General features: G+C 51.6%; 1 protein-coding gene across 4 annotated transcripts in view; it reads left to right on the top strand.

Moving 5' to 3' along the window:
* The window catches only part of LOC140427051 (organic cation/carnitine transporter 2-like), a 182,506-nt gene extending 172,820 nt beyond the window's left edge, over positions 1 to 9,686 (top strand). For all 4 annotated transcript variants that reach the window (XR_011948376.1, XM_072512497.1, XM_072512496.1 and 1 more), the window contains one exon: positions 8,816 to 9,686. Coding sequence is in view for 3 of the 4 variants with exons in the window: in XM_072512497.1 (XP_072368598.1) it covers positions 8,816 to 8,915 (100 nt within the window). In the remaining variant the exon portion in view is untranslated. The remainder of the gene's footprint in view (positions 1 to 8,815) is intronic.
* The last annotated feature ends 455 nt before the right edge of the window (positions 9,687 to 10,141 follow it).

The following is a 10,141-nucleotide window of genomic DNA, read 5'->3' on the forward strand; positions in this document are numbered from 1 at the left end:
TTGAATGGAAGGGGATTTAAATCTGTCTCTTTTCCCAGGGTATTTACTGGTAATATTTCACTTTTTGTTATATTCAATTTATAGCCTGGGAAGGTTCCAAAATTTTCCAATTTATTCATAATCTTATCCATACATTTCAATGGTTAAATATATATAATAATAAATCATCTGCACACAGCAAAACCTAAAGCTGAATTCTCCGCCGTCGGGATTTTCCATTTTGCCGGCAGTCCTGGGGGTTTCCCGATGGCATGAGGCTGCCCCACAATAGGAAAGCCGATTGACCCGCCGGTGAAATGGAGAATCCCAGGACGGAGAAACATGCCTCTTATGTTCTCTACTCCTTCTAACAATACCTGACCCTTCCTGAGAAGCTCAGATCACAATAGCCAGAGGTTCTATCGCTAATGTAAAGAGAAGTGCGGATAACAGAGAACCCTGTCCCGTGCTCCAAATTGTTAGAAATTCCCCGGGCTAACCAAATTAGGCTTAACACTAGTCGTGAGGGCTGCACACAGCAATATAACCCATGAGATAAATGTTGACCCAAATCCAAATTTACTTCAAACCTCCAGTAAATAGCTGCACTCAAACCTATCAAAAGTTTTCTCTGTATCTATAGCCACCACAACCTCTGGCATCATTCACTTAATCGATATTACATTTAATGGGCGTCTGATATTACTACCTTCCTTTCACAAAACCTGTCTGATCTTCTGACACGACAATCAGAGCACACTGCTCAAGCCGCAGTGCGACAACCTGTGCCAGAATTCTGACATCTGTATTTAATAAGGAGATGAGTCTGTCCAGTCCCCATTCCATTGTTTTTTTTTTCTTTCTTGGGATTAATGAAATAGACACCTGAGTAAATGTGGTCGGTAATTCCCCCCGTGCCAAAGAATCAGAAGACATTTTCAGGAGATGTGGGGCCTATACTGTCGCAAACCGTTGATAAAAATTAAGCGGGAATCCATCCAGACCCAGCACCTTCTCTGACTGCATTGTGCCAATTGCATCCATCACTTCAGTAACTTCAGCAGAGCCTCCAGTCCCTGCTGTTTCTCCTCTTCAGCCTCTGGGGAAACCAATCCCTCAAAAAATCTTCTCATTTCATCCCCATCCCCCTGGGGTTCTAACCTATATAACCTCTTATAAAATGATTCAAATACTTTATGAATACACTGGTTGTTACCAGTTCTCCTCCTTCTTCCCTTACTTGTAATATCTCCCTTGCTGCAACTTGTTGTCACAATTGGTGCACTAGCAGCCCGCTAGCCTTTTCACTATATTCACATAAAACACCCCTTGTTCTATGAAGCTGGTTCACTGCCTTCCCTATTGTCATCAAATTGAATTCCCCTTGTAGGTTTTTCTGTTCCACTAAGAATTCCCTGGTAGGAGCCACAGATTACCACTGATCTACTCCCAGAATTGTATCAATCAATTGTTGCCTTTCTGGTCACTTCATCTTATCCCAATGTACATTAAATGCAATAATTTCCCTTCGTACTGCCACATTCATAATCTCCCAGAATGTAGAGGGGGAGACCTTCCCATTTTCGTTAAACTCGACCAAAGTCAACTTTCAGCAACATTTTTCAACAGCTAATAATGTCGAATCCATCTTCCACGAGAGTCCCTGAGATTGACCTACTCTCAATCTAATATCCATCAATGGTGGCGCGTGATCAGGGACTACAATCGCCCCATATTGTATTCCTACTCTTTCTGGGAGAATTGAATTATCCACTATTAAAAAATCTACGCACGTAAAAGTATGAAAATTCCTCCAGGATTTTGAAATCTCCAAGAATCTACTCCCTCATCATGTCCATAAATACCCTCAGTTCATAGAATCATAGAATTTACAGCACAGAAGGAGGCCATTCTGCCCATTGAGTCCACACCGGCCCCTGATAGAGCACCCTACCCAAGCCACACCTCCGCCCCATCCCCGTAACTCAGAAACCCCACCTAACCTTTGGACACTACAGGGCAGTTTAGCGTGACCAACCCATACATTTTTGAACTGCGGAAGAAAACCAGAGCACCCGGAGTAAACCCATGCAGACACAAGGAGAAAATGCAGACTCCGCACAGACAGTGACCCAAGATGGGAATTAAACCCGGGTCCCTGGTGCTGTGAAGAAACAACGCTAACCACTGACCCTTCATCATTCTCGATTTGATTAATGTTTTTGGGCAAGTTCGGGTGAGTTGAGGATCCAATACACAGTTAAAATCACCACCCGTGATCAATTTGTGTGAGACCTGGGGCGAAATTCTCCGGAAACGGCGCGATGTCCGCCGACTGGCGCCCAAAACGGCGCAAATCAGACGGGCATCGCGCCGGCCCAAAGGTGCGGAATGCTCAGCATCTTTGGGGGCCGAGCCCGAACCTTGAGGGGCTAGGTCGGCGCCGGACGAATTTCCGCCCCACCAGCTGGCGGAAAAGGCCTTTGGTGCCCCGCCAGCTGGCGCGGAAATGACATCTCCGGGCGGCGCATGCGTGGGAGCATCAGTGGCCGCTGACAGCTTCCCACGCATGCGCAGTGGAGGGAGTCTCGTCTGCCTCCGCCATGGTGGAGACCGTGGCAGAGGCGGAAGGGAAAGAGTGCCCCCACTGCACAGGCCCGCCCGCGGATCGGTGGGCCCCGATCGCGGGCCAGGCCACCGTGGGGGCACCCCCCGGGGCCAGATCGCCCCGCGCCCCCCCCAGGACCCCGGAGCCCGCCCGTGCCGCCTTGTCCCGCCGGTAAGGTAGGTGGTTTAATTTACGCCGGCGGGACAGGCATTTTAGCGGCGGGACTTCGGCCCATCCGGGCCGGAGAATCGCGCGGGGGAGGGGCCCGCCAACCGGCACGGCGCGATTCCCACCCCCGCCGAATCTCCGGTGCCGGAGATTTCGGCAACCGGCAGGGGCGGGATTCACGCCAGCCCCCGGCGATTCTCCGACCCGGCGGGGGGTCGGAGAATCTCGCCCCTGATCTGGGCTGCCATCTACCATTCGTTTATTAAATTCCCCATCATCCCAGCACCACCAGAACCCTTTCTAAGATTCCACTAACCATTATAAACCAATCATCTGGAACTTGAACCTCTTTGGTCAGTACAAATGATACCTTTTTACTAAATAAAATAGCAGATCCCCTTGATTTACAGTTAAATCCGAATGTTCCACGTGTAACCTAACTTTGTCTTTAATCAGTAAATGTGTCTCTTGGAGAAATATCACTTCTGCCTTGAAACAATTCAAATGTGCGAACACTCTGGCGCGTTTTACCAGTCTGTTTAAGGCGCCTGAATTTCACATCACTATTCTCCCTGGGGGCTTCCGTCCTCCACTCTTATTTAAGTCCGAAATCTCATTTACAATAGAATATCCATTTTCCTTTTGCATTAGACACCATATAAAATGGCTGTCCAACCCGTTCTGTCTCCTGGGGTGTCCAGGCCTCGATGGGCCTGGCTGGTCCTCGGACGTCCCAGATGGCGTGTTGCTGCCCTGTTCTGCCCGCTGCCCACGGATGTACCAGGGACAGGAGGGGGAAGTCTGAGGTGCTGTGGTGTTCCGGGACCTCCCCTGCAGGAGTGGGGGGTGCGAACGGAGCCATCCTCCAAGGCCCCCACGACACCTAGTTCTGGTATCGACAAGGGTCTGAACGTTAGCGACAATTGAGCACAGGGAGTGTGCCACCTCCCTCTGTGTCTGTGCGACGCCGGCCTGCTTATGGACAATGCCACTGATGCTCTCAGCAATGGCCTGCTGTGACTGGGCCATCACCTGGGCAATGCCGCCGACGCTCTCAGCAATGGCCTGCTGTGACTGGGCCACTCTGAGGAACACCGCTGCAACCTCCAGGTGGCTCTGACACATGGTTGCCTGTGAGTGGGCAGCCCTGTCCTGGGCTTCGGATCCCACCTGCATAAAATGCCTCAGGTCTTGCACACTTTGACCCATGTCCTCCACCGTCACCCCCATTGCTTCCACCGCGGACACCACCTGTGTGGTTCTGGCCTGAGTAGCACGCATGATCGGCACCACTCCCTGCTCCTGCAGGCTGATGGACTCTTCCACCTCCCCCTGCAGGTTCTGGAGACTGGCCGTCATCTCCTCCTCTAGTCCCTGGGTCTCTGACTGCACCTCCACTGTGGGTGGGACTGGATGTTCCAGGAGCCGTCTGGGCAGCAGCTGGTTGCTGGGGCTGGCTTGCCCTACGTACATCCAGCCCCTCGGCTGTTCCTACCTCCACCTGCTCTACCGGAACGACTGTGTGGCGCGCACCAGTGAGTTTCCTATAAGCCTCTTCACTAATTTGCCCAACCAAGGTGATAATCTCTGAGATGGTGGAGGGTGTTGGAGATAGCCGTGATGGAAAGTCAGTGTCCTTATCCGACCCGAACTCCAGGGTCTCCTGGGTCGTGGTCCCCTGGGTCGTGGTCCCCTGGGTTGTGGTCCCCTGGGTCATGGTGTCCTGGGTCGTGGTGTCCTGGGTCGTGGTGTCCTGGGTCGTGGTGTCCTGGGTTGTGGCATCCTGGAACGTGGTGTCCTGGGTCGTGGTGCCCTGGGTCGTGGTGTCCGGGATCATGGTGTCCTGGGTCGTGGTGTCCTGGGTCGTGGTGTCCTGGGTCGTGGTGTCCTGGGTCGTGGTGTCCTGGGTTGTGGTGTCCTGGGTCATGGTGTCCTGGGTCATGGTGTCCTGGGTCGTGGTGTCCTGGGTCGTGGTGTCCTGGGTCGTGGTGTCCTGGGTCATGGTGTCCTGGGTCGTGGTGTCCTGGGTTGTGGTATCCTGGAACGTGGTGTCCTGGGTCGTGGTGTCCTGGGTCGTGGTGTCCTGGGTCGTGGTGTCCTGGGTCGTGGTGTCCTGGGTTGTGGTATCCTGGGTCGTGGTGTCCTGGGTCGTGGTGTCCTGGGTTGTGGTGCCCTGGGTCGTGGTGTCCTAGGTCATGGTGTCCTGGATCGTGGTGTCCTGGATCATGGTGTCCTGGGTCGTGGTGTCCTGGGTCGTGGTGCCCTGGGTCGTGGTGTCCTGGGTCGTGGTGTCCTGGATCGTGGTGTCCTGGATCGTGGTGTCCTGGGTCGTGGTGTCCTGGGTCGTGGTGTCCTGGGTCGTGGGGTCCTGGGTCGTGGTGTCCTGGGTTGTGGTGTCCTGGGTCGTGGTGTCCTGGGTCGTGGTGTCCTGGGTCGTGGTGTCCTGGGTCATGGTGTCGTGGGTCGTGGTGTCCTGGGTCGTGGTATCCTGGGTCCTGGTGTCCTGGGTCATGGTGTCCTGGGTCGTGGTGTCCTGGGTCGTGGGGTCCTGGGTCGTGGTGTCCTGGATCGTGGTGTCCTGGGTCGTGGTGTCCTGGGTCGTGGTGTCCTGGGTCGTGGTGTCCTGGGTCGTGGTGTCCTGGGTCGTGGTGTCCTGGGTCGTGGTGTCCTGGGTCGTGGGGTCCTGGGTCGTGGTGTCCTGGGTCGTGGTGTCCTGGGTCGTGGTGTCCTGGGTTGTGGTGTCCTGGGTCGTGGTGTCCTGGGTCGTGGGGTCCTGGGTCGTGGGGTCCTGGGTCGTGGTGTCCTGGGTTGTGGTGTCATGGGTTGTGGTGTCCTGGGTCGTGGTGTCCTGGGCCGGGGTGTCCTGGGTTGTGGTGTCCTGGGTCGTGGTGTCCTGGGTCGGGATGTCCTGGGTCATCTCGGGCAGAGGGCTGGTGTTCCGGCTGCTCTCCCTGTCGGTGCTCGGCAGTCTGGGAGGCACCGGCCCTGGCACTCGCTGGGGGCGGGGGGCCCCGGATGGGCCGGGCCCAGCTGGTCCTGTAAGACCCAAGATGGTATGCATGGTTAGCCACCCGCCGGGAGTGAGGCATGAGGTGGTGAGAGGTGTGGGGTGAGGGGGTAAGGGGTGTGGGGTGCGAGGGTGAGGGGGGTTCGGGTGTGGGATGAGTGGGTGTGGGGTGAGTGGGGTTGAAGTGTGGGCGGGTTGGGGTGGGCTCACATTTGTCGTGAGGACCCGAACCAGGCAGGGGCTCTCACTTTGTGGCACGCTGCCGACCTCCGCTTCGGCGACCTTCCTCTCCTCCTGCCCGCCATCATTGTCTCGTGCCCTCTGCTTGGGCATGGTGAGGGGATGCAGGTCTGCTGGTCCCCCTCCGGTCTTCTCCCGTTTCCGGCGGTTGTGTGCGGCCTTGTCCTGGGGGTATAAACACAAACAACGACACTGTTAGACAGCCCGATGCATGCAGCCTAGGGGTTGGGTATCTGTTGGCACCAGTGGCCAGGGCATCCAGCTATTGCAGCTAGCATGGGTGTAGCCATGTGGGTCAGTGTGGGGGTCCAGCCATCCCCCTGACAGGGGGGATGGGGGGGTGGGCCGGGTCACATATGTGTGGGGGGTAGGGGAGTTACTGCCAGGGGCACAGCGCTGGGTACTCACCCTGGCCACCCTGAGGAGGTCATGCAGTTTTTTCTGCACTGATCTCCAGTCTAGGCCACCACACCGATGGCGCTGATGGCAGCTCCCACCTCCGTCCAGGCACAGCGAACTATGGCGTCTGCTGACCTCCGGCCCAGGGTACAGTATCAGCCTCCTCTCCTCCACGGAGTGAAGGAGGGTCTCCAGTTCGGTGCCCCGGAATCGCGGCGCTGCCCTTGCAGCCATGTTGGCTGTGACGCGAGTGTGTCAGAGGGAGAATGAATTATGTGCAGCCGCGGCGTCGTGTCAATCACGGAAGCGGCGAATCAGTCGCCTGTCCATTAACAGCGTGTTGTGGTTCCCGGTACGCCCATGCTAGCCCCTTTGGAGTCTCTGAATAATTTCACCTGTGGACCCGAACACGCCGTCGTGAAACCCCAGCCCATAATCTTTTGTCGTCCTCGCTCATCTCAGGATCTGTGCCTTCACTTGGAAACGGTGCATCCTTACTATGAATATGACATGCGCCAGGGTCCTAGGTTCAATTCTCGCTTGTGTTACTGTCTGTGCAGAGTCTGCACGTTCTCCCTGTGTCTGCATGGGTTTTCTCTGGGTGGTCGGTGGTCCTCCCATTCTCCACTTCTGCCTAAGCGATCTGTGTGCCCGGTCTACTTCCAGAGCATTTTCACAGACCCCCCTCATCCACAAGTTTCGTCACCATTTTGGAGATGTAGGTGGTAAGAATTTCTCTTTCGGCTCCCTCTGGCAGGTCCACAATTCTTAGATTGTGTCGTCTGGATCAATTATCTTGATCGGCCACCCTCGTTTTTGATTCTTTATAGGCCTGTCCCAATAATGATACCCCTGTTTCTCGTTCCACAATTCAGTCATGATGGTCAGAGACTGTCCATTCCATATCCTGTATTATTGCCCTTTGTGATTCCAGACATTTTTTCATATGCTCCATGGTATCATGAAGAGGGCCTGCTGCTCCCTCGATCACCTTTGACTGATCTTTCCTGCCGATGCTCTCGTAATTTTTCTTTAACCATTTCCATCAGTTTTTCTACTGATAATGGGCTGGACGATAATGAAGATGTCCCTTTATCCGCCATTTTGTTTTTATTTGCATCATACCTGAACTTCAACCATCACTCTAATCAATTCTTTGCGTCCCTGACAGATTACTTGAAAAAAAAATCACTTTACCACTATTCTAATAAAATTATCTCATAAATAGACAAAAAAGGGCCCAAACCAAAACCTTTGTGTGGGAGTTACCCTGGATGCAGCTGATCACAACATGGCCGTAACTGTGGTAAACTTTTAAGTGCCTTGAGGTCCAGAAAGACACTGTATGAATGAAAGTTGTCAGTCCCAAGGGCGGTTCCCTCCTTCGAGAGAAAGAGAGAGCTAAGTCGTGGTGATTTATCCTGAGGTTCACCACACGCAGGTGAAGGGCAAGATTGAGAAGGTGTGGCCTTCATGACTAACCGCAACCGGTACAGGAATTGAGCACTGGTGGTGCCGCTCTGCATCACAAGCCAGACATCCAGCCAACTGAGATATCCGCCCACCTTGGAGGAATGTAAATTTTAGATTTGAGTTGGATGATCGACCGTGATTATAATGAATAGTGGAGCAGGCTCAAAGGGCCGAATAGCCTCCTCCTGCTCCTATTTGTTATGTTTCTAATTAATTCACGAAAATGATGAAAAATTACATTATTTTTAATGTCTCGATTATTTTTAACCCATGATGCTCGGAGCAATGATGATGAGTTAGTGTTTAGCTTTTGAAGACTGCAGGGTTGGCAACACCATGACGACCACTGAGGTTAATGGCATTATTTCCACTGGTGTTTCAGATTATCTAACACCACACAAATTTAGCAGTGAACGTTTAATGTCCTGACTGAAAGACTTCAATATCGCAAGGTGACGCAGGTTTAGTTGAAAACAATGAAACAGTCAGGAATTCCTGCAATATCTCTTTCAAAATATGCTAACAGTCCTTATAAAGAAAATAAGCCTAAGCATATACCAGCTTGATGCATCTTAGTATCTTAATTCTAACGCGTTTCCACTCCACTGGCACATTTATTGCTGAATATTAACAGTTTTTGCTTGTGCAGCCTGTCAATTGATGTGCATTGCTTTTCCCGATCAGTCTGAGCTTGTTGAAAGGTGCAGATCTAAGGTACAAGGTTTGCTTTGCCATCCTACCTGACATTCTTAGCAATCCGTGGAACGGTAAGTCCAATAGCAAACGCTATTATCATATCACCTGACCCTACACCATTTTGAGTTACTCAGATGAAATTAAAACAGCTATGGACTAAGTGACTGTACCTACTGAGAGGAACATCACAGGAAAAATTCAGCTAATGTACATTATTTATGATGGTTTTTTAAATCTGATTGCAGGTTCAAACGTAGAAGCACTGACAGAAATCAGTACCGTTTTTATAAAGATGGAGCAGCCGGAGAAACCAACATGGTGGCCAATAAAGGGGAGGAAGTTTAACTCAGTTCTGATGCCAGATCCGTAGCAATGGAGAAAGGGACGAGGAATCGATTCTTTGAATTTAATGTCACAGACTAACATTATTATGAAATTGAAATACTTATCGATGCAGTGAAAACACTCAGGGACCATTGTCAAATATTCAGATCAACAGGATGCTGCACCACTTCATGGTTCTTACATTTTTTCACTTTCATTTGGAACCACCAGTGTCCTTGTGTGGAACGCAAAACGTTGTGCCACTGATGGGCTAAAAGTGTGTTATGGAGTTAATGTTGATTTTTGAACAACAGACCAAGGGAGCACTGCCGCTGTCCAGCCGGCCAGTCGCCCAGAACCGCAATGAAGCAGTGGTTGCAATTCTGGGGTGATAACCTCATTAAAATCCAGTCATTGCAGTCTGGGGGCACCATGGGCCATCCCAATGTTGCTCCCAGGATTGAGACCTCCCAATATCTGGCTGCCCTGGCTTCCGGCAAGGTGATGGTAATTTGGCCACTACCACAGAGGTAGGGGGTCCCACGATGTGACCAGATCAGATTATTTTTGAGGAATCTGAAAGGGGGAAACCTGCTCCTTTGCAACCAACAGAAATAGCAGCAAACTTACCTTGACTGGACCTCATCAGCTCCCATCTCCCGTGGAACTGCTGAGTCTGTTCACAGCACATCATCTGACCAGTTCTAACTTAAATTTACAATCCTCAGAGTCTCAATTTACACATTAAAAAGAATATGTCACCAATAAAAGATGGAGGATTTGGGCTTTCAATAGCTAGTTCCATTCAAATTAATATTGGTCTATTCACTCGTATTAATGGGGCAGTAGGCTCCCAACCTCATTTTAGAACATAAGAACTAGGAGCAGGAGTAGGCCATCTGGCCCCCCGAGTTTGCCCCGACGTTCAGCAAGAGCATGGCTGATCTTTTGGTGGACTCAGCTCCACTTTTCCACCTGTTCAACATAATCCTTAATTCCTTTCCTGTTCAAAAATCTATCTATCTTTGTCATAAAAACATCCAACGAGGTAACCCCAACTGCTTCACTGGGTAGTGAATTCCGCTGATTTACAATCCTTTGGGTAAAGAACTTCCACTTCAACTCAGTCCTAAATTTGCTCCCCCTTATTCCCTTATTTTGAGGCTATGTCCTCCAGTTTCACCTGCCAATGGAAACAACCTCCCTGCTTCTGTCTTATCTATTCCCTTCATAAAGTTATATGTTTC

Source organism: Scyliorhinus torazame, chromosome 7 (genome assembly GCF_047496885.1).
Source record: "Scyliorhinus torazame isolate Kashiwa2021f chromosome 7, sScyTor2.1, whole genome shotgun sequence".
In the NCBI taxonomy this organism is placed as follows: Eukaryota; Metazoa; Chordata; class Chondrichthyes; order Carcharhiniformes; family Scyliorhinidae; genus Scyliorhinus; species Scyliorhinus torazame.